The sequence below is a fragment of the Lipotes vexillifer genome, unplaced genomic scaffold, assembly GCF_000442215.2.
Source record: "Lipotes vexillifer unplaced genomic scaffold, Lipotes_vexillifer_v1.1 scaffold916, whole genome shotgun sequence".
In the NCBI taxonomy this organism is placed as follows: Eukaryota; Metazoa; Chordata; class Mammalia; order Artiodactyla; family Lipotidae; genus Lipotes; species Lipotes vexillifer.
In genome coordinates, this window is record NW_006798383.1 from 1,089,301 (window position 1) to 1,111,775 (window position 22,475).

At 45.6% G+C, this 22,475-nt stretch overlaps 2 protein-coding genes across 4 annotated transcripts; one reads left to right on the plus strand and one right to left on the minus strand.

The window, feature by feature from the left end:
• Positions 1–2,750: 2,750 nt before the first annotated feature.
• On the minus strand, positions 2,751–7,941 carry NDUFB8 (NADH:ubiquinone oxidoreductase subunit B8). 3 transcript variants are annotated; one of them, XM_007470343.1, is made up of 5 exons: positions 7,786–7,941; positions 7,395–7,521; positions 5,813–5,912; positions 5,221–5,376; positions 2,751–3,164 (listed from the first exon to the last, which is right to left on the minus strand). In XM_007470343.1, the coding sequence occupies exons 1-5, from the start codon at positions 7,868–7,870 to the stop codon at positions 3,114–3,116; spliced, it is 519 nt and encodes a 172-aa protein (XP_007470405.1). In that variant the 5' UTR covers positions 7,871–7,941; the 3' UTR covers positions 2,751–3,113. The 3 variants fall into 3 exon arrangements, with proteins under 3 accessions (XP_007470405.1, XP_007470406.1, XP_007470404.1); XM_007470344.1 differs by having other exon boundaries at positions 2,751–2,948; positions 7,877–7,935; XM_007470342.1 differs by having other exon boundaries at positions 2,762–2,948.
• A 1,613-nt stretch (positions 7,942–9,554) lies between these two features.
• On the plus strand, positions 9,555–18,493 carry HIF1AN (hypoxia inducible factor 1 subunit alpha inhibitor). The gene is made up of 8 exons (XM_007470345.1): positions 9,555–9,776; positions 10,067–10,317; positions 12,960–13,108; positions 15,460–15,605; positions 16,398–16,504; positions 16,927–16,990; positions 17,218–17,328; positions 18,182–18,493. The coding sequence occupies exons 1-8, from the start codon at positions 9,600–9,602 to the stop codon at positions 18,224–18,226; spliced, it is 1,050 nt and encodes a 349-aa protein (XP_007470407.1). The 5' UTR covers positions 9,555–9,599; the 3' UTR covers positions 18,227–18,493.
• The last annotated feature ends 3,982 nt before the right edge of the window (positions 18,494–22,475 follow it).

Below are 22,475 nucleotides of genomic sequence, written 5' to 3' on the forward strand. Positions count from 1 at the left end.
GGGGGGGCGGGCAAGGTACCAGGGGCTTCCTGGAAGGTTTCAGGGACGAGACAGGTGTCATACGTTGGGGCTTCAAGAAGATAGGTGGACTCCCAGCGAGGAGGAAGGGGCCCAACCGGCTAATAGCGCCCTGGTGTTTCCCATACCATGAATGAAAGGGACTACAGCTGGGGGAGTGGGCTGGATTTAGATTGTGGAATACCAATTCAACTCTGCAGGTAATTGGGAGTTACTGAAAATTATGGGCAGATATGCAATAAGATTACATCAGACTAGCAATATGGATCACCATGCAGAGAGAACAGAGCTGGAGGCAGGGAATCAAATTAGACTAAGAGAACAATCCAGGTACCAGGTGATGAAAGCCTGGATTAACATAGTGGCAATGATTGTAAAAGAAAGCTGGACAGGCTCTTGTGACTGATAAAAAGTTGGAGGGGGGGTGATCATATATATTTTTTATATTGATTGAGGGAATTATGGCATTTCCAAATAAAACGTTCTGTAGGCAGCTGAAGATCTTAGACCTAAGTTATTTGATTTAAATTTTTAATTTAATGCATGAATTCTGCCACCATATTCCAGCCTGATATACCCCCAAAGATAGTGAGCTGGTTATCTTATGACTTATGACATGGCCCCAAGTCATTGTGACACAGCTCTAGATTTCCTTTTCACGTGGACATGGGAGTTTTGAACTCAGGACAGAAAAGAATTTAGGGCATTGGTGGTGCCTGCCCACTCTATGTACTAAGTATTTCTTGAACTTCTTAGCACAACAGTGGAAGAGAAACAGGGTTGAAAACTGAACTTCAGGCAACACCTCAAAGTAGGGAATGAGGCCGAGGTGTCACTGGAGTGCTCTGAAAGAAATCTGAACCAAAAGCATAAGGTCACAGTTTCAAGTAGGACATGATTCAAAACAAAACAAAACAAAAAGTAAAGTAAAAAAAGTGCACCCATCTCTCAACTCACACACTTTGATATTCTTTTCACCTCATTTTACAAATGCCAGTCTTCTCTTCTAGGTAACTTCTTGAAGGCAATTATTTTCTTGTTCAACTTTATATCCCCAGGACCTATCAGTGTCTGATATATATTAGGCAGACAGATGTTTGTTAAATAATTATCAACTGCTCTAAAGGACAGAGAATGAAAACATATAAAAAGCAGTTGGAGGGGCTTCCCTGGTGGCACAGTGGTTGGGAGTCCGCCTGCCGATGCAGGGGACGCGGGTTCATGCCCCGGTCCAGGGGGATCCCACGTGCCGCGGAGCGGCTGGGCCCGTAAGCCATGGCCGCTGGGCCTGCGCGTCCGGAGCCTGTGCTCCACAGCGGGAGAGGCCACAGCAGTGAGAGGCCCACGTACCACAAAAAAAAAAAAAAGAAAATGTCCCTAAAGGGAAGAACATAAATTGGTTCTCTTTTAAACAGATGCATTGAAATAGACCCTCAGGGCCTCCCTGGTAGCCCAGTGGTTAAGAATTAGCCTGCCAATGCAAGGAACACGGGTTTCAGCCCTGGTCCAGGAAGATCTCACATACTGCAGAGCAACTAAGCCTGTGTGCCACAACTACTGAGCCTGCACTCTAGAGCCCGCGAGCCACAACTACTGAGCCCATGTGCCACACTACTGAAGCCTGCATGCCTAGAGCCCGTGCTCAGCAACAGAAGCCACCACAATGAGAAGCCCACGCACCACAACAAAGAGTAGTCCCCACTCACCAGAACTAGAGAAAGCCCGTGCACAGCAACAAAGACCCAACACAGCCAAAAATAAATTAATTAATTAAAAAAAAAACTTCATTAAAAAAAAGAAATAGACCCTCAGAAACATGGTTTTTCTCTTTCTAAGGCTATTATAGGAGCTTGGATGAATCATTAAGGTAGTGAAAACTATGTATAGGTTCAGTAATAAGTCAATGACTATCCTCTAATTAATACATAAGTAATGTCAATTTATCAATTTATAAGAGTCTAGGATTCAGAAGTTGCTCTGGAATAAATACATATTCTTTCTTTTTTTAATTGAAGTATAGCTGATTTACAATGTTGTGTTTTTAATAAATACATACTTTTAAAAAAATTAATTATTTTTGGCTGCGCTGGGTCTTCGTTGCTGCATGCGGGCTTTCTCTAGTTGCAGCGAGCAGGGGCTACTCTTCGTTGTGTTGTGCGGGCTTCTCATCACGGTGACTTCTCTTGTTGCAAAGCATGGACTCTAGGTGCATGGGCTTCCGTAGTTGTGACACACGGTCTCAGTAGTTGTGGTTCACGGGCTCTAGAGTGCAGGCTCAGTAGTTGTGGCGCACAGGCTTAGTTGCTCCGTGGTATGTGGGATCTTCCCAGACCAGGGCTCAAACCCGTGTCCCGTGCGTGCATTGGCAGGCGGATTCTTAACCACTGTGCCACCAAGGAAGTCCCAAATACATATTCTTATAAGAGATATAAGATTAGAGGCAATCACAGCGCTAGGCCAGTCCCAAAACACCTATTTATCCTATAATATACTTGAAACATGTTATTGTTTTTTAGCTAACCACTTATTATTAAAAAGGTTTTTTATGGGAAATAAATCTTGTTCCAACTTGTGAAGTCAGGAACATATCTTCCTTCTTCCGCAACCCTGTAGATGGGGAAAGGAGCTACCCTTACCACCTGCTGTACAACTGGAACCCTCAACTACTTTTCCCAGTGAAATTAGCAAATCAATATCTTCTTGGGCTTAAGCAATGGCTATTCCTGGGGAAATGAGGCACAGATACCACAGTACTAAGTTTTATTAGCGATTTCATTAAGGTAAAATCTCTAGGATTGAGGGAGTCAGTTAGGGGGCACAAAGCCCATGAAGCCTCCTCAGATCTCATAGTGAACCACCGGCTCAGGTTCTTTGTTGGGATCGCCACCTCGTTCCAGGTATAGATTATTGTAAGGATACTGCTTTGGTCCCTAAGAAAAAAACACAGGTCAGCAAGAACAACATATATCTATGTAGCCAATACCTGGCTACACCCCACTCTGAGTGAAGAATCACACACAGTAAATGGGTACACGGTAGCCTTTGGTCAGGCCCAGCTGGGCTAGAACAGCAGGGACAGCACTCCTCTTCCCCGCTCAGCCCAAGGCAGAGAGAAAGCCTAGATTGTAAGAGAAGTGGTGCCTACACTGTTTGTGTGTGTGTGAGTGAGAGTGAGAGAGAGAGGGAGGGAGGGAGAGGGAGAAAGGAGAAAGAGAGAGGGAGAAAGGGAGAGTGTGAGGGAGAGCTTTCTAAATGAGACGACGCACCCATCCATCCCACTCTCTCTCGGGGTCGAGACAGACTCAATCTCCTTTAAGTCACTCAGCCTCTAATGGTTCCACCACTAAAGTGGCCTAGCAAATGAGGCGTGCAGGAGCAACAGTGGGAGAAAGCACAGAGGAGACACGGCTCGGACGTGCTTTAGGGGCTGCTGGCTTTACCAACAAACAGCTGTCACAGAACACAGCTCAAGGGGAGGAGAAAAGGGTGATGTGCTTACAGAACTGAAAAATGGAAGAGCCACACTGTTTCTTGCTCTCCTCAAGTGAAGTTAGCGCTCACACCAGCCCTATGTGCACTCTCCAGCCTGGGGCCCCTGGGGGCTCGGTAGGAAGGCTTGTGTCAGTGCACACAGACACACACACTACCGTTAGGACATTGATTATCTCAGCACAGGTAGCACTGTGCAGCCAACTGCAAACACGGCAGCCTCCTGCTTTCAGTTTCTTTCCTCACAATCTATCCTGTAGACTACTCCCTAATTAATCTTCCTAAAAACCTAGGCTTCATTATGGCATTCTTCTGTTCAGAAACCCAACATGGCTCCCTGCTGCCTAGAGGCAGACCAAGTCATCCCTGTACCCCCAACCCTTAGCACCTTCTGTACCTGGTGCATGATAGGGGCTTCATAAATATTTACTGAATTAGTGCATTACTATACCATCAAGTCCAGATCCCTTAGCCATGCAACCTACTAACTGATCAAACTCACTTCACCATATTTTTTTTAACACAGCTTCGACAACTGATTTCCCAGGACATCAGAATTACCTGGGACCTTGTTAAATATTGATTCTAGAACCCCATTCTGGAATTACTGAATTAGGCTCTCCAGGCAGTAGAGCTCAGGAATCTGAACTTTTAGTAGCTCTCCAGGTAACCAATGCAGCTGGTTATCTACTATTTATAAGCCTATTCCACTCCAGCTAACTCACTGTCCTCTTCCTTTATTCTATTTTCTCTTGCCCCAAATATTCTCTTCAACTTCTCCCCACCATCTAAAATATATGTATTTTAGCATCTAGCATAATCCTTCTCCTTAACAGCACCTGATACCCCCAGCATACACATTCACTACACACATATAAACACAGAAACTGTGCCAAATTCCTGTATGTTCCAATGTTGCTCGTGTCATGTATCTAAATCTTCTTCTTATCCAAATTAAATGTCCTTAAAGCTAGACAGTATATTTTCTTTCTTTTTTAAAATTTATTTACGTATAGTTGATTTACATTGTTTGTTAATTTCTGCTGTACAGCAAAGTGATTCAGTTATACATATATATACATTCTTTTTCATATTCTTTTCAATTATGGTTCATCACAGGATACTGAATATAGTTCCCTGTGCTGTACAGTAGGACCTTGTTGTTTATCCATTCTATTTATACTAGTTTGCATCTGCTAATCCCAAACTCCCAATCCATACCTCCCCTACCCCCCTTAGCAACCACAAGTCTGTTCTCTACAGACAGTATATTTTCTATGTCCTTTACATTCTCTAAAATCTAACTGCCCATGCTTGCAGTAAACATTTAATTGCTTCCAGTACCCTATAGGAAGTGCCCTTCACACCAACAAAGGATAAGTTTTCAACTCGAGATTCCTTGACTCTACCTTAAAAGATCACTTGCTGAAATATTATTGTTAAGTACAGTTCCCAAAATGGCAACTCTAAAGACTAGCTGGCTTCTCCATTCTCATTTCTCACCTAGTCCTAGTTTCTTCTCACTCAGACTGATCCAAGATGCAGGGAGGAGCAATGCTCTGGTACTTGTACCAGGCCAGTGGGTAAGACCCTCTATAGGCCTTACCAGGAAGTCAATCTTGGTATTGGCTGGATTCCTACTCCAGAGACTTCATTCCCTCAGGAAACAAGGCTAAGTAAGTGTGGCTGAGGGAGCACTTCTCAGATACTCACCACAGGCTGGTAGGTGGGGTAAGTCTCCCCCACCCAAAACATGAACAGCATGAAGGCCACGAAGCCGAAGAGGTGCTTACACATGAGATTCCAAGAAACAGGAGTGGGGGACGTGTCCACACGGTTCCTGATATACATGTCTAGGTCCCAGTGCATCTGAGACAAAAAGGCAGATCACTGTCACATACTGCTCTTCCTGCAAAAGGCATGCAATCCAGAGTGTTTAGAGCCTCAGAGAAGGCTTGAAAGGCATTCTACTGCCCTGGGCAATATTCTGAGAGCCACATCTGAGATACTGTGGCCCACAGGACTGGATGCTGGCTTATGTCTAAATTCCGCTGACCAGAGACAGCTCAATCATAGAAGTTCACAACTCTTACAATACAGAGCTTTGACTCTTACAATACAGAGCTTTGATTACTCCCAGACATCCCATTCCACACACCACACAGGGAACATCAGATCTCAGACTGCTGGACCTCGCTTCCTTGGGCAGAAAAACTTTAGTGTTGCTTGGGCAGAAAAGTGCCATTTGAGCTACAGAAGACATAGGGAAAAGGAAGGAAGGTGAAATGGGATATGGTTCTCTCACCGGTTCACCCCAGTTCAATCGCAGGTCTGGGTGGTCCCAGTCATACCATGGATCCCTCTCCTGCTGTGAGCGGTCAGGGAGCTTTGGATAGTCACCATACCTGAGAGACAGCAAGAACTTCTGGACAGGGCTCTGAGCAGCCTCACTCAGACAATTCAGTCTCCTTATCTCAGAGATGAAAAACCAAGTGACAGAGATAACTGCCTCCCCTAAGGACAGAGGAACTGACCTTCAAATCAAGATCTCAATTTTTTTCCCTGAGGTGTACATATTGAGAAATGCTGAGTTAAAGAGCCACTGGTAAATATCCCAAATTCCGCGCCCCCCGCAAAGACTGTGCCAGTTTACATTCCTACAAACGGTATAAAAGAGATCCATTTTCCTGAATGCCTTCCAATACCAAATTTATCATTAATAAAATAAAATGTTATTTGATAAGTGAAAAAAATCTCAATTTTTACTCACTAAGCACAGAATAACCGAGGAAGTCCACAAATTTTCATTAAAAATTTATGTCAAACTCTGAAACATTTTAACATATGTAAGCTTTTCTTATCTTCTTTCAACAGAAAGAAGAAAAATCATGCAATGTTATAATGTTAGTGCTGGAAGGGAATTTAACAATCACTGTTTCCTCCATTAGACAGAAAAAGAAACTGAAGTTTAGAGTCTGAACCTAAGATCGCCCAGTTAATTGGAATAAAAACAAAAGGGTACAGATTAGAAAAGCACTTTTCACAGCAACTGTGTTTCTCAACCACAGAGTTGACATACAACTCCAAGTCTCAAACGCCTCATGGATCTTCATGATAAGCTGGATTTTTCCCCAACAAAACCAGGTTCAACTTATACAGACTGCTACCGAGGCTGCTCTTGTCCACAACACAATAAAAGACATAGAAAATGATGACAACTAGACATGTGTCACAGAAAGTGATTGGAAAACAACAAGACGAATAGGAGCTGCTGAAACCACGGCTCAAAGAGTGATGCTAGGACAGAAAATGAGGGTGATGGTAATCAACTCAGACAATTAACCACAGGGATGTTACGGGGGTGTGGGGGCAAAACCATCAACTGGAGTTAAGGGAGTTGGCTATTTAATCTGCTTTAAAGTTGCTACGACTTCCACAGTGCTAACAGCAAAATATTTCTTAAAAAAGAGATATACATGATATAGAGTACTCCATCTACAAATACGGTTCTCATGACAGGAATCCAGCTCCAGCCTGGTCACGTGCCTGGATGACAGCACCTGAGCCCAGCAGATGCTCAATCTAAATGAAACCTTGCGCTCTGGATGGAGCCAAAGAAGGTTCCTGCTATTCAGGGGTCCTCAAGGGAGCCATTAAAACCTCAGCTTCTTCATTTGAGGAAACAGCCTGAGCCAAGGAGAAAATTGAAGTCCTCTCGGCTGCAGCTGCTCACCCATCCCCTCCCACCTCCCTCCACGGAGAAAAGCGCCCACACCGCTGACTCTGAGGGGTCACGAAAAGGTTCGGGGAAAAGGGTCAGAGTTGAGCTACCCAACCCAGCCGAACTTCTCCCATCACTACCCAGGTGCGAGCAGACCCTATCTCACCCCATGCCATCATCTGGGTACGGCTCGTAGTCTTCCACCCGCATATTATACTTCTTGGCTGCGGCAGCCCGTTCTTCTGGGGTCCTGGGATAGGGTCCCGGGAGCATGTCCTTGGTAATGTGGGAGGCTGGAGAGCAGATGAGGGCACGTCAGAAGCGACCCCATTCCTCCTTCCACTCTGAAGGCTTCAAGCTGCGGTGGCTGCAGACACCGGAGCCCGAGGCTTCGAGGGACCAAAAGACCCTCCACCTGTTTTTCTGAATACACCAACTCCACCTCCGCCTTTGCCCGGACTCGCCCGCCGCGGTATCCACAATACCCACCCTCCGTCCGACATACCAAACCTCAGGCACCCCTCTCCCACACTGAGGCCTCGCCCGTTCTCGCGGACCTGTCCGTGCACCCATCGGCACCATGTTTCGGGATGCCCTTTGCAGCCATCGGACTCGCAGGACCCCCGCCCTGGCTGCCGCCATCTTCACCTTCTTCTCGTTTCACCCCGCACATGCGCAAAGACCTTGTCACGGCGGCCGAGCCGGGCCAAACGCGACAAGGGAGAAAAGTCTTAAAGGTTCAAAAAGGGCGGGGCTTAAACGGTGCTAGGAAACCAGAGGGAAGATGAGCGGTTGGATAGAGGCAGAGAGGGAAAGCGGGAAGGAGAGAAAAACAAGCAGGTCACTGCTTTGACATTTCAGATCGTTAGGTCCCTTTTCTACCTCAGGTGACTTAGACGCATCCAGGGATAACGGGCACTCAGAACCTGAGCATCTCAGGTGGACAGCTGACCCACCTACCCCAGGACCGGTACAAGTAAAAGGAGCCTGTCAATCTCTTTTCTGACTGCTTGCCTTTTTCCTCTCCTTCACTGGCAGTTCCTCCTTCCATCCCGAAACGTGATCATCCTTCAAATTCAGCCCTTGGTCTTGTTTGTTCTTGTTTTGTTTTCTAAATTAGGTATCTCCTTCAGTTAGATGCACGGTGCAACACACAAATTGGCCCCGAACTGGTTCTTTTTTTGTTGTTTTATTTTGGCCGCGCGGCTTGCGGGATCCCAGTTCCTCGACCAGGGATTGAATCCGCGCCCTTGGCGGTGAAAGCGCTGAGTCCCAAGCACTGGACCACCAGGGAATTCCCCCAAACTGGTTCTTCAGTTTCAGCCTCGTGTTTACATCCGAATGTCCCAGTCACCTCAACCCAACAAATGTAAAACCAATCCTATCATCTGAACCCACCTCAGATTTGCTAGAATTCCCTCAGATTTACTAGGACTTGGATAAATACATTTCAAGCCGAACCACAATTAGCGATCACTAGCCTAACAAAAGAATTGGGGGGGGCACTATTGTTCGCATATGAATATGTGTTCATTTTATCTACACAAATATGATTTGAATAATTTACAGTACAAATATACACATATTTCCAGGAAGTTTTAGGGTGATCACTGTTTTGGAGTAGAATCCATTATTATAGACATTACCAAATATATATCAGAGCAATAAAAACTGATATATACTATTCAGTATATGAATTTGGGGGAGAACTACTTTACAGCAACTTGCCCTCTTGTAAATGAGAATCGAATGGATGTTCGGAATGGTTTGGACGACATCTGCATTCAATCAATAGCAAACACTGATCTAATTCGGTCAAGATAGACAAAAATGCCTTTAAGTAGGTGAGATGGTGACACAGGCAGAAAAATCAAATGGTGCCAAGCAAAAGAAAACCGTCTTTGATTTCGAAAGAATTCAAGTTGCCATATATCTTTTGCCGAGGCTTTCAGAGCAACCTTTACCCAACATCTATCTATCGGACAGTTGCTTTTCCTTCTGACTTCCTTAGGTGTGTCAAGTTTGCCTCTCTCCCCAACCATCAGTGTAAAATTTAATGCCCCACTAAACTTGCCTCCTTCTTTGCCTCTTGTGTAGGCCTGGGCACACTGAGGCAGCAATAAGTTGTGAATTAGTTAACCCGATGATCACCCCTGTTCAGTGGGACTAAAGTCTAGTCCCGGGTCTTCGGGGGCGGAGCGTAGGGTGTAGAGCTATAGGTTACCATTAGGAGGCGCTCGCCCAGGGCTCGGCCCCGCGTTCTTAGTGTCTGGAACGCTCTCTCTCGCAGCCTAGCTCTATGGTTTCCGTTGTGTTTTCCCCGGAATAGGCAGAGTTTCCGCTTCCGGTGGGGCCGTCCCTAGCGGCGGAGATGGCGGCGACTGCGGCTGAGGCTGGGTCCTCGGGCTCTGGAGAACCACGGGAAGAGGCTGAAGCCCCCGGCCCCACCTGGGATGAGTCCCAACTACGCAGTTATACCTTCCCGACCCGGCCCATCCCGCGTCTGAGTCAGAGCGACCCCCGGGCGGAGGAGCTTATCGAGAATGAGGTAGGGGGCGGGGCCGCGTCGAAGAGGGGGTGGGGGGTGGGGGATGGGGGAAGGGACCAGATTGGGAGGAGAGGTCAAAGGCGAGTGGTGATGGAAGGGAGGGGTTGTGGACTAGGCCTGGTTGTGGACTAGGGCCTAAGGGGAGCTGGATAGGGAAGCGAGGAAAAATGGGACTTGCGGGGTTCGTGCTGGTTAACAGGAGAAGTAATTTTGAAGTTGGGAAGTATTGGAATCTTGGGACAGGAACCCACTAGCTCCTTGGGACGACTTCATTTGTTTTTTCCACTTAGGAGCCTGTGGTGCTGACCGACACAAATCTTGTGTATCCTGCCCTAAAATGGGACCTTGAATACCTGCAAGAAAATATTGGCAATGGAGACTTCTCTGTGTACAGTGCCAGCACCCACAAGTTTTTGTACTATGATGAGAAGAAGATGGCTAATTTCCAGAACTTTAAGCCGAGGTCCAATAGAGAAGAAATGAAATTTCATGAGTTTGTTGAGAAACTGCAGGATATACAGGAGCGAGGAGGTGAAGAGAGGTAAATTTCCAGGTCGTGGTTTTCCGTTGGATCTAGGGCATGTATTTTCCTTTCTTTATCTGAGGATGAGTTTTCTAGCTTGAGGGATGACGGAATGACTAGACTAGAACTGTGATTCTCAAGTTTGTTGTCTTCATAAAGGGAGAATCACACTTGCCTAGTAGAGTCAGGTAGGTGAATGAAGTGAGTGAAGTTGTTTGGGTGAAAGCTATGATGAAGCTGAAGGCATATGCCTTATTCAAAGTGCGAAGTCATTACTTGACTCTTGTTTCCATTTTGGAGTGCAGTCCCAGGGTTGCCAGATAGTCTGATTTTTTTCAAGAGAAACCAGAAATCAGTATTTTTATTTAAATTTTTTTTGAGTTTTAAATGTGGGCAGCTAATTCATATTTTTTAAAATGCTGCAAGAGGCCAATTTAAAATATCTGTTAGTAGATTTCCTGAAATTATGGGTTTGCAATCTTTGTCCTAAAATATTTTAATGGGGGCAGTGCAGGCTAAAAAGTTGTATAGGTGAGGGTGGGGAGAATATTGATGTGTTGCGTTGAATTGATGATAGCAAACACAAGACACACACACACACACACACACACACACACACACACACACACGAGTGACTCTTTCTACCTTTATCTCTCTTTATGAGGGCAGCCTCTTAGGTAGGTCCCAGATAACATCCAGTCCCACAGAATAACGTTGCCTCTGGGGAATTGCTGTCATTGAGTACTTGATGGTGAATGACTATCTCTGTCTCACATTTGGTGCCCAACCCTGGGCTTTTCTTCACTCTCCAGCCTCAGTTCTCTTCTTGACTCTGTTAGTAGTATGTGGCAGAGTGAAAGGATTTGAAACATACTTTTTAATTTTTTTTTTGGCTTCTTGACTCTTAGCTATTGTCATAATCATGGAACTTTGACCGGAAGAGTTTCCAGAATCTGAACTATGGTTGATTTGTTCTTTATGTCTTATAGAGACTGGTTCAGTTGAATCACCTCATGCATGATGTCTTCAAATTTACCACAGTGCATGCGCGCGTGTGCACACACATACACCCAGTGTTGAGAAGAGATTGATTTAAATGATGCTTGTGGAGTGTAAAGCTATTGATTGAACATATGCGTGGAACGAGCGTGAGATAAGACACATGAGTCCTCTGGTTCCTCAGTCACTTTAAGTTTCTTGCTTCCTGTAGTGAGAGCATTTTGCCTAAGTCTGAACTATGAGTGTAGTCTGTAGTTTATGGGTGATTTAAGGAAAATTTTTTACTATTTGCAAGATTTGCCCTATCAGCTGACTTTAGCACCAACCAACTCTATTGTATAATTGTACAGCTTGTTATGATTCTAGGGTGAAGGGTGTTAGGATCCTCTTTGAGCTCTTTTGAGGATTTACTGTTAAGGTTTCACAGGAATTGCTTAGATTCCTGTTTGGGGAGTGTTCCTGACTCTTTCAGAGTTACTTGAGAAATATTTGTATGAACATATGTACATCATAATCTCTGGGGAACATTCCAAGGTTGCATTGGAGTCTTGAGGTTTCCATGTCCCCAAACAGGTAGCTATTTCCAGCTTATCAAGATTTTTAATTAACGTTGCCTTAAGCATTGTGATTCCAGGCACTGGGATACCTTTGAGCTTTTGAAGTAATGCTCTCAGGACCATTACTTCTTTTTCTTCACGTTTGCCCCCTAAATAATGTTTCTTTTGGAGCTTGATCAAGTGTGTTTGGTTTTTCATGTCTATTAAGTAACTTCTTACCTTCCTCAGGCATGTTAGGGGCCCTGGGTCTGTGGAAAGCTTATTGAGGTATTTTTTTTCAGCTATAGATGGCTGCTACAGATAGGTGGCTGAATCAGTTAAGATAAACTAGGCTTCAGTCCAGGGCTCAGCGACTTGAAGCAACAGAGGTTTATTTTTCACTCATGCTACATGTCCATCTCAGGTCACCTGGATACTCTACTTACATCATCTTTTGCACTTTGGGACACAGATTGCTCCAGCAGTTGCCATTGGAAACTTTGCAATTGCTGTGGCAGAGGGAAAGTGATGTGGTAGTGTGTACTGGTTCTAAAAATTACAGTTTGGAAGTAGCACCAGTCACTTCTGTGGACATCTCATTGGCCAAAGCAAGTTATATAAGCAAGCCTTGCTTCAAGGAGGTGAGGAAGAATAACTCTCACAGGGAGGGAACTAGTTCTTGGTGAACAATAATACGAGCTGCCGAAATGGCCATCAAGGGCCAAAGGGGATGTCTCGCGCCCCGAGAGTTTCTGGAACAGGGCTGAGTCATCATTCTAGGGTCTGTGGGTAGGCTTCGAGGATATCTATGAAATTATATTAAAGTTCAATGTGTGCATTTTTATGGGGAACCTTGCTTGGATTCTTTTTTTTCTTGGATTCTTAAAGTATTCATACTGTGACCCAGAAAAAGTTAAGAATCACTTCTCTAAAATATAAAATTTGGTGTTGAACAGAGCTCAGAGAAGGATAGGTAAGGATTCAGTTCTGTGAGAGTCCCATGACTGCAGCTGTTCTTGGTGGGAGATGTTGGTATGGGCTTGGGTTTGGATTTCCAGGTATGAGAGGCCATGTCAGGGACAGTGTGTACATGCACTAATGGGATTTTCTTCTTGGGGAACATAGGTTGTATCTGCAGCAAACACTCAATGACACTGTGGGCAGGAAGATTGTCATGGACTTCTTGGGTTTTAACTGGAACTGGATTAATAAGCAACAGGGAAAGCGTGGCTGGGGGCAGCTGACCTCTAACCTGCTGCTTATTGGCATGGAAGGTAAGAAATCTTTCAGAAAGCAGCATGGCTTGGGGTCATATGAAGTGATTTCTAAACCTTTCCCCACCACTTGTTCGCTCCATGACTTTCAACAAGTCACGTAACTTTCTTAAGTCTCAGTCTCCTAATTTGTAAAATGAACACAGTAATATCTTATAATTAACTATGAAGATTAAATGAGATAACGTATGTTATGTCAGGTACTCTAAAAAGAAAGTTCCCTATTCCCTTCTTCAGCTGCTGTGTGAGTATATATATTTAGATATTAGGGATCTCTAAAATTCTGCTGTTTTCTATTGGATCTGTCTATATTCAGAAGATTTTTATCCCAGTTGAAGAGGGAAACGTTTTTCCAATGTAAATTGAACCTTATCTTTTGAACAGATAATACATTAATGGGGTTAAATTCAAAAGGTGTAAATAGGTATGTAGTGATAAATCGGTCTTCCATTTCTGTTTCTCAGCCTCTCAGTTTCCTTCCCTCCCTGGAGGCACCATATGTTATTAGTTGCTTGTGTATCCTGCTAGTGGATTTTACATGTACATAAGCAAATACATTAATACTTTTTTTTTTTTTTTTTTTAATAAAAAGAGGAACCTTTAAACTCCAGTCAGGAGAAAGAGAGCTACTTACCAGCCAGGGTCATTGTCTTATTATTTTTTTTTTATTTTTTTTTTTATTCTTTTTTTTTTTTTCTTATTTTTATTTCTGTCACTTGCTCAGTGCCAGGCCCATAGTAGGTACTTAGTAAATGGTGAGTAAATTGGGTTGAACAAGGAAGCAGAGTAATTACTCATTGTCATTCACCACTAGGCTCTGAAGTCTCTTCTTCCCCTTTGATTGTCCTTCAGATTTGGGTCCTTTGCTGCCAGTGTTAATAAAAGTTTCCAGCAGTGTAACTTATGAATTGACCCATAACCTGACCCTTTGAAACCAGCTCTTGGTTGACCTGCCAGGAGCCAGTTCTTGTTTACTTGACTGAATTTTTCTGTTGCCTTCCTATCCTGTGGTGTAGAGAGCAGGGAAACATCCCTCAGGTAGAGATGAAAGAGCAAGTCTCCTCTGAGGATGCATATGGATCTCTGCACTTAGGAAAGCAGCTGTCTTGGCTCACCCAGGCAGACCTGGGGAATGTTTTCTAAACTCCATTCCCTACAGAGGTCCCTTGGTCTCTCAAGGATTGTGCAAAGGATAAACATCAGATGCAGCCCCACTTACAAAGAGTAGATGGAGCATACATATGCTAGGGCAGAACTAATTCAGGATGGCATTTTAAATAATTTGCCTTATTCAAAGTATACAACTCTCTTCAGGAATCTGATATGCTTCCCTCGATGAGAATCAGCAGCTCCAGTGTTGATCTAAAGAAGTTTTGCAATCCCACAGGTGTGATGAAGTGGGAGCAGAGGTTGAGAATCTTTGAGCTCCAAAAGAGCTACCTAAAGCAAGTACATATTCGTACAACTTAAAATGACTGATTAACTCCATCAAAGAAGATCATGCATGCATTGCTGATACCAGTCATTTCAGTTGTTTCCAACTCTCGTTTTTTTGCTGCCCTTGAATTTGTGCCATAGTCAAGAAGAGTACAAGTACAGGTTCCCCTCAGCTGTCTAAAAGCAGAGCATTCCTGTGAAACCTATAAGCCGAGATGATGTAAAACAAAGAAGCAATTACTTTAGGACACATCTTGCTAATGGATGCACAAAGTAAATCGAGATAAAGCACAGATGCTCACAGACACAGTTCAGAGCTATGGTGGCTTGATACTGAGATGCTGGCTTGATGCTGAGTGTAGTTTCCAGGGGAGGAGATTGGCAGTGCCACTCTCTGCTTGTGCTTGCTGCCTCTGTGATGGTTCGCTGCAAAACACACTCAATGATATTTTTGCTTTTTTTTTCCCATAAAAATGAAAATCCTCTTTGGATTTCTTTCGGTTAGCAAAAACAGGTACAAATATAGGTCTTTTGTAAAAGCAAAATGACGTAAAGCTAACTTTTGAAAAGCAGGGTGTACCTGTGCAGAGTATGTTATCTTGCCGTACTTGTATCACTTTGATGTGCAGTTGCTTCCATTAAGGGCAGCAGTCATCATTTAAGAAAGTCTACTTTGCTAATTGATGGTGAACTCTTAGCCAGTGATGTTTGCTACTAGACTTATCACCCATTAAAAGTGTAGCACCTAATTGGCTGAGAGTTGTAATTACAGTCTCCCTGATCTTGCCTGAAATTTTGATTTGGAACCCTTTGCTGAGAGGGCAGGCTGGGTTTCTCTCCAGCACTGGGGCCTGTGTTCCATCCTGTGCAATAGAGTTACTGCTCTGAATAAGAAAATGTCTGTCTTCCTACAGGAAATGTGACACCTGCTCACTATGATGAGCAACAGAACTTCTTTGCTCAGATAAAAGGCTACAAGCGATGCATTTTGTTCCCTCCGGATCAGTTTGAGTGCCTCTACCCATATCCTGTTCATCATCCATGTGACAGACAGAGCCAGGTGAGCTCGTGTGGTCTGAGGAGGGTGTAGAACTCCTTTGAGATCCAAGGCTGGCATGTCTTTCCCCTTCTCTGTGGAGGTATGCCAGGTTTGGACAAACTCAGAGGACAATTTCACAGTGTAGTTTATATATTCCAGGTCCCTGTGGTGGTCCCCAGATATTTAGGGCAGACCCCATCACTGATGCTGGTGGACTCTGGTTATTCTGTTTGAATTATAAGTTCATGGAACAAAATGTGTATGTCTCCATTGGATTTAATAATTGTTTACTTTTGTCACGGATGCTACTTCTTTTTGATAAAAAGAAGGGTGAATAGAATTGAGATATGTCACTTAATGTCTTTTCTGGATCTCAGTGAGGTGTGTGGTTGACTTTGTGGCCAACCAGAGAGCGCCTCTCCTTTCTTGAGAAAACCACTTAGCTACCTCGTGTAGAAGTCTTTGCTGGTTAGAATATGTATTTGGGGAAAAGTTTCTGAAGGTTTGGGTGAAGGATGAGTCCTAATTCCTCAGATCTGCAGGCCATGAGTAGGTTTTCTGACCTTTAAACTGTGATGATTGGCTTCTGATCTCAGGAGCACTGAGGCCTAGTATTCTTTATTGTTTAACATTCAGCAATGCCCATCTTCTTAGGTCGTGTTCTGAGAGAGTTTGTGTATGTTTAATGTGTGTTGTGTCTTCTGCTGGATATAAATTCTAAAGACTTTTTTAAGGCATCTTTCTTGACTACCAAAGTTACTGATAAAAATTTGGTGATTGACTGATTTTTTTTTTTTCTCTTGAACCTCTCAGGTGGACTTTGACAATCCTGACTACGAGAGGTTCCCCAATTTCCAGAACGTGGTTGGTTACGAAACAGTGGTTGGCCCTGGTGATGTTCTTTACATCCCAATGTACTGGTGAGGATGGGGCTAGGACTGGGGGCTTTTAGGGAGCGTTCTTTGCCATTCCCTGGAAAGCCTTATCCATGTCTCTTCTTTTGAGTTGTGGCAGGATTGGACTTAACGTGATATACAGGAAGGTTGGCATATCCAGATGATGAGCATACTGAACATGGGGGAAATGGCAATACTGTTTCTAGACAAGATGACATTTCCTCAAGTCCAAAGAGATCCCAGAGGCTTGAGGCTAGAGAAACTGTTCTTGACTCTGGTATTTGAAGGGTGAACACCACTGCCTGTAGCCCCAGGGTGTGTTTGATAGGATGAGTGTGAAGATACTATCTTCATTATATCCCTTAGCAGGACTCTACCTAGTTTCAGAGGATCCCTCCCTCTGAGAAGTATTGGTGGCAAACAGGAGCCTGTTTATTTTCTTGCAGGTGGCATCACATAGAGTCATTACTAAATGGGGGGATTACCATCACTGTGAACTTCTGGTATAAGGTGAATATGGTTTTTTTCCCTAGATGGGAGTGGGGTGAGGTAGGTGTAATAAATTATCTAGGGGCAGGGTGGGGAGGTTGGCTATCTCTGGAAGTGATTCCTAGATCTTTGGGGGAGCTGGAGAGGGTGGGGTTGAACTGGGTTTCTTAAGGGAGGATGGTGCGAGGAACAATGGGTGACACTGAAGCCTGCTAAAGACATTTCCTGAGCTGCTGCTTCCTTTGCAGGGGGCCCCCACCCCTAAGAGAATTGAATATCCTCTCAAAGCCCATCAGAAAGTGGCCATAATGAGAAACATTGAGAAGATGCTTGGAGAGGCCTTGGGGAACCCACAAGAGGTATGTGGCTGCCCCAAGGTGGCACTCCTGTGACTCCGTGGGCAGAGTGACCAGGGAAAGTCAGGATTGGTGTCACAGTCTCTGTAGCTCTTCTGTTTTCAGTATCTGTTGTCCTGTTTCTTCATAGAGGTTATGGGTATGTTCAGAAAATCCTTATTTTCTGATGAGAGCTGGGCTTGACTGGCGGATCAATTATAATCTGTTCCATGCTAGTAGTAATGTTCCGCATGGGGCTTGTGTGCCAGCTGGGGACCCCCGAGGGGATTCTTTTGGAATGGGAAGCGAGCGGTAAAGCATCTACTCACACGCTCCCAGCCGTGCCAAGACTGCTCTAGGTAATGTTGAGACCTGCTTCCCATGCAGGTGTGCCAGTGGCCCGTTGGGTAAATGGGGGAGGTTTGTATTTGTAATGCTCTTACCTCTGTCCTGTGGATAGCCTCAGCATTCAGAGCACCTGTGGGCTTGGGAGATCGCACCAGCTCCAATTACAAATGATCTTTTTAGGATATAGAATCACTTAAGATTCTTAAGTCACATTTACAAAACATGCACGTAAACGCTCGGGGTGTCTGGGATTATTAGCTCCTCTGACCTTCTGTCTGTCAGTTTGGTTCTGCTTACAGATGTAGGGTATTGTGAGAGGGAAGGTAATACAAGATGGACCCAGAGGAGAGGGCCACGCTCCAGGATACTGGGTTGACCGCTAGGAAGAGAGTTGGTTAGAGGGTTTACAAGATTGAATGGAAGCCTTGTCCTTGCCCTTGGCTGGACATCGATGTCTCCAGACACACCTCATCTGGCTCCGGGGCTAGGGGACAGGCAGTTCTGACTGGCTCCTCATGTCTTTTCACAGGTGGGGCCCTTGTTGAACACAATGATCAAGGGCCGATACAACTAGCCTGCCAGGAGTCGAGGCCTCCTGCCAGGTGACTGCTAGCCCGTCCACACCGCTTCATTGATGAGGACAGGAGACTCCAAACGCTAGTATTGCACGCTGCACTTAATGGACTGGACTCTTGCCATGGCCCTGGAGGCAGGTGTTTGGGCAAGGCAGGGTGGTTGGCACTCCACTCCCATTCGGAGGGACTTCTTACCCTTGCCTCTGTGCCCCAGCACCTTCCCTCTCTGCCCCCTAAAGTCCTGCATTCAGTGTGTGGAGTCCCCAGCTTCTGGTTGTCATCATGTCGTGTGTTGGTCTGTCAACCTTGGGATGTGTGTGCGTGTGTATGCCTGCACACGCGTGTATGTACTTGTTCCTTGCTCCCTCCTTCTGGGTCAGGATGCCACCTCTGGCTCTCAGCTCTGTCTCCTGCAATCTCAGTGCCTCAGCCTGAGAGAGAGGAGATGTTCTTGGACGCCCATTGCATCTGGGCAACAGGGCCACAGCCATCCTAACCGTGAGGTCAGTCTGCCCCCTCCCAGTTTTCACAGAGAGGCTCTAGGCTGTTGGGAATGGCTACTGAGACTCTAATGGGGAGAGGTAGAGTGGGGAGGGTTGCCTTTGAGAGCCTAAATAGCTTCCTAGGAGAGTAAATTAGACAGGGTTCCAACTTGAACCTTTAAGCTCAAGCCATACACAGAAAAGAGCCTTGGGACACAGGAACCAAGGATTGTGCATAACTTACAAATTACAGACACAGCTTCTTTCTTTCAGCACCAGCTCTTGTTCTCTGTCCTGGGTGCCAGGGGAGTCATCCTAGCAATGGCTTCTCTAGGTTCTAGGGGTGCAAGCCTCTGTGTGGATGTGTGTGTGGATGTTTGTGCCTGTGTGTGTGCATGTGTGTCCACACTGGCCTGCCTCTCTGCTTACCAAGTTTCTACTGCTTAACCTTGTCCAGTGGGACGTACAGCGGGAGCCCCAAGGCAGTGCTGCCTGACCTGGTCTAAAGCTTTTAAACTCATTTTTAGCCATTGGATGTTGGTCAGGCCTCGCTGCAACCTGCCTGAGGCCGACTGGCTAGAGCCTCCAGGTCCTATGACCGACCCTCCCTGCCCAGGCCCCGTCCTCTGTGTCTGCGGAGCTTCTTGGCTCAGGAGACAAAATGGGGTCAAGCCTAGGCAGCTAACTCACCACATGTCATCCACCTCATGGCAAGGGCAAAAATGTAGCCTTGCCTCTTAAAGCCAGCGCCTCTGCCAGACCCCCACTGTAATGTTCCACAAACACCCTCAGAAGTCAGGGCAACTGGTGGAGCATGGAGAGGAATTTCCTTTTCTGTTCATAGCTTTTCATGGGAACCCCTCTCAGGGCTGCAGCTTACAGCTGGGCAGCTGTGCACTGCACAACTCGAAGGGCCATCATTCACACCTGTATAATGGAAGTGGGGCCCCTGGGATTGGGCAGTGTGATGGCCCTGCGTCTGCTCACCTCCACTCCCATCTCCACGCCCCTTCTCTCTGGAAGGAAAAAGGAGTTGGAAGTCTCTGGGTTCATTTTTTCCTCTTTTTTTTTTTTTTTTTTTTTTTTTTCAAAGGTTTACTTCCAGTGTCCGAGCTATGGCTCTCACCCCCAGAGCTCAGTTTACAGTTACAGTGCACTGATGGACTGAGAGGATGCATATGTGTGTGTGTGCATGAGCGCACTTGTGTGTATTTTGGGGAGGGGTGTTTATTTTTAGTACCCCATTCTGGGGTTCTCTGATGCAGTGTGGGTGTTCAAACATGGTACCTTCTCAAGTGTAGTTCTTTCAAATATAGCCAATGCTGGAAAATGTGACTGCAGTGATCTCCATCCCTCCATCTCTTTTGGGAAAGAGGAACGCAGCAAAGAAAACAAGGCAGACAGAAGATAAATTGACCACAAAGACACTTTGAAATATAGCACATTATTTTCCTTCTCAGCAGCTCTGCTGCATCCCTGGCTCATTCCTTAAAGGTGTGGGTGATGTGCAGCAGGGAGGCGTGGTCTCTCAGCTGCTCCTCTCTGGGTGCTGTGCTGACCCAGGTCTGCACGAGGGGGAGGGACCTTCACAGGTTGGGTCCTGATCCTTGGGTAATGTCTCTGGGTTCATGTCCAGTAGTGATCCCTGATTATTAGACACCTAATGTGTGCCTGGTGCTTTTAGTGCAAGGTAGGTATTCTCATTTTACAGTTCAAGAATAAGCAGTTAGTGGTAATCAGGATTCAAACCTAGTACTGTTTGGCTGCAAATCCCCTGCTGTTCTTTTCCACCAAACTACATTGATTCTCCTCCTTTGGACTACAGGCAGCAGGCAGTGTGTAGTACAGACAGGCTTAGCCCAAAAGGATACAGAAGATACAGCTCAGGGTGAAAGCTCTTCTGGGCTCCAGCTAAAGACTTCTTGGGAAAACTGCCAGGAAGCCATATTATGAGTTAAGAGTTCTGGAAGAAGTTACAGGGAAACTGAGTTCTAGATCCCCTTGGTTACTTGTGTGTCCTTGAATAGGTCCCGTAACTTTTCCCAGCTTGTTTCTGCATCTGTAGAATTGAAGATCTAGATATTCACTAAGAATTTGATTCATGTTCTGGGGCCTCCGTTTCCCCCAATGAAGAGATTGAGGCTCTTCCTTCACATACCTAGGTTAGGGCTGTTCAGGCTCAAATTCTACTCGTAGCAGAGTAGAACGTTTCTGCTCTGTTGCTTATTCCTATCCTAGCTGGCAGTGTGAGGCAGACATGTGAGGGGAAGATGGGGGTTTGGGCCTGTATGAGGGTCAGCCATGTTGCAAGATCCTATTTTTACACCAGCAGGTACAGAGGAAACTACTCTTGTGAAGTCAAATATTTGTTGGGGGGTTGAAGTTTGGGGGGTGGAGGAGGGGCTTTTGGGCATCAGTTGAGCAGATGCCCAAGTTGCCTGGGGGAGACCAACTTCCCCTACGAATCAGAGCTCTAAATTACAAGGTTTTTACCAATGCGAACAGTTGGGGGAAGTTGTCTGCTCTCATTTGCGTAATGGTTTCTGTCACTGGTGATTAGACACAGGATGAAGGAAAAGAAATTTGACAATTAGGAATGAGCGATCATTAATCTGAATCTGTTAGGACACAGGGGAAGGATCCTTAGTGGGCCAACCCAAAATGAGACCCTCCCTCTGCCCCCCAGAGACTTGGGCCACATACCCTTTCATTGTTCCCACCATAAGCTGAGCTGTTATTTTCTTAGCAAAGTCTAGGTGGGCCCAGTCCCCAGGCTGAGGTGGATACAGGAACAGACATCTAGAGGCATGAGCCAACAAAGGGTGTCAAATGCAAGTGATAGGGCAAAGAATAGCAAATAGAATGGTTTTGACATGTGTATGCTATTTGTGGAAAATGTTTTTGTAATCAACACTCCAGATACCCCACCTGTGACATGCATTTGTTACATTCCTGCACTGCAGGGTGTGGAGAAAACCTGCTCTTTTATCCTCCAGGAGCCTCTGCTTAGTTGGGAGAGGAAACTGCATGAAACACGCAGAGGTTATGAAGCCATGTGTGGTGCACCCTATGAGGACAAGGTTAGAGACTGTTGAGAGAGGAGGAAGATCAGTAGAGAGCAAACCTCAACCTCCAGGCTCCTCCCAGCCCCTGGGCTCCCCAGGGAGGACTCTTCATCCTAGGCTCCCAGCAAGGTTGATTCTGTCCCTACCCCCTCGCACGTCATTGCAGCTGTAGTTATGTGGAAGGCACTGAGATCCCTGCCCAGGTGTGTGAGCAGGTGATGAGATGAACTAACAGGCTGAGTGTTAAGGTGTGGAGAGTCCCAACTTGGATCTTCTCAGGTCTCCGTGTCACCTCATCTCTCGTCTCTTCAAACACCACGGACAGGATTTGCACCAGTTGTTATTTCTCAGTTTTGTGGCTTATATGTTGGTGGGTTCCTTAGATCAGTGGCTCCCTCAAGGATTGGAGGCAGGGGTGATGGTGGTGGTTGGTTGTCTTGTCAGAATGTGAACTTCCCATGGGTAGGGCTGTGTATCTCCCCTTGGTAACTTTCCTACCTCTGGTTTGTCTACACTTCAAACTCCAATGCAGGGATTAGTAGGGCTGCAGAGAGTGGCCCTCAGGGACCAGTTTTACCCAAACAGGGTGGATACTGGGATGCTCCTAAGAACTCATGGGCTTCCAGAGGCCCTGGCTTTTCTGCCCATGTCATCTTCCCTTTTCCCGGAACCTCCAGTTCTTGCCCCCCCCCCCCCCCCCC

Coding starts and splice junctions, on each gene's coding strand:
- HIF1AN (XM_007470345.1), top strand. CDS start 9,600: ATGGCGGCGACTGCGGCTGAGGCTGGGTCCTCGGGCTCTGGAGAACCA. Junction 9,777..10,066: donor AGGAGCTTATCGAGAATGAG/GTAGGGGGCGGG, acceptor TTTTCCACTTAG/GAGCCTGTGGTGCTGACCGA. Junction 15,606..16,397: donor CATGTGACAGACAGAGCCAG/GTGAGCTCGTGT, acceptor TGAACCTCTCAG/GTGGACTTTGACAATCCTGA.
- NDUFB8 (XM_007470342.1), bottom strand. CDS start 7,870: ATGGCGGCAGCCAGGGCGGGGGTCCTGCGAGTCCGATGGCTGCAAAGG. Junction 7,522..7,785: donor GCCGATGGGTGCACGGACAG/GTCCGCGAGAAC, acceptor TCTGCTCTCCAG/CCTCCCACATTACCAAGGAC. Junction 2,949..5,220: donor ACCCCACCTACCAGCCTGTG/GTGAGTATCTGA, acceptor TTTTTTTCTTAG/GGACCAAAGCAGTATCCTTA.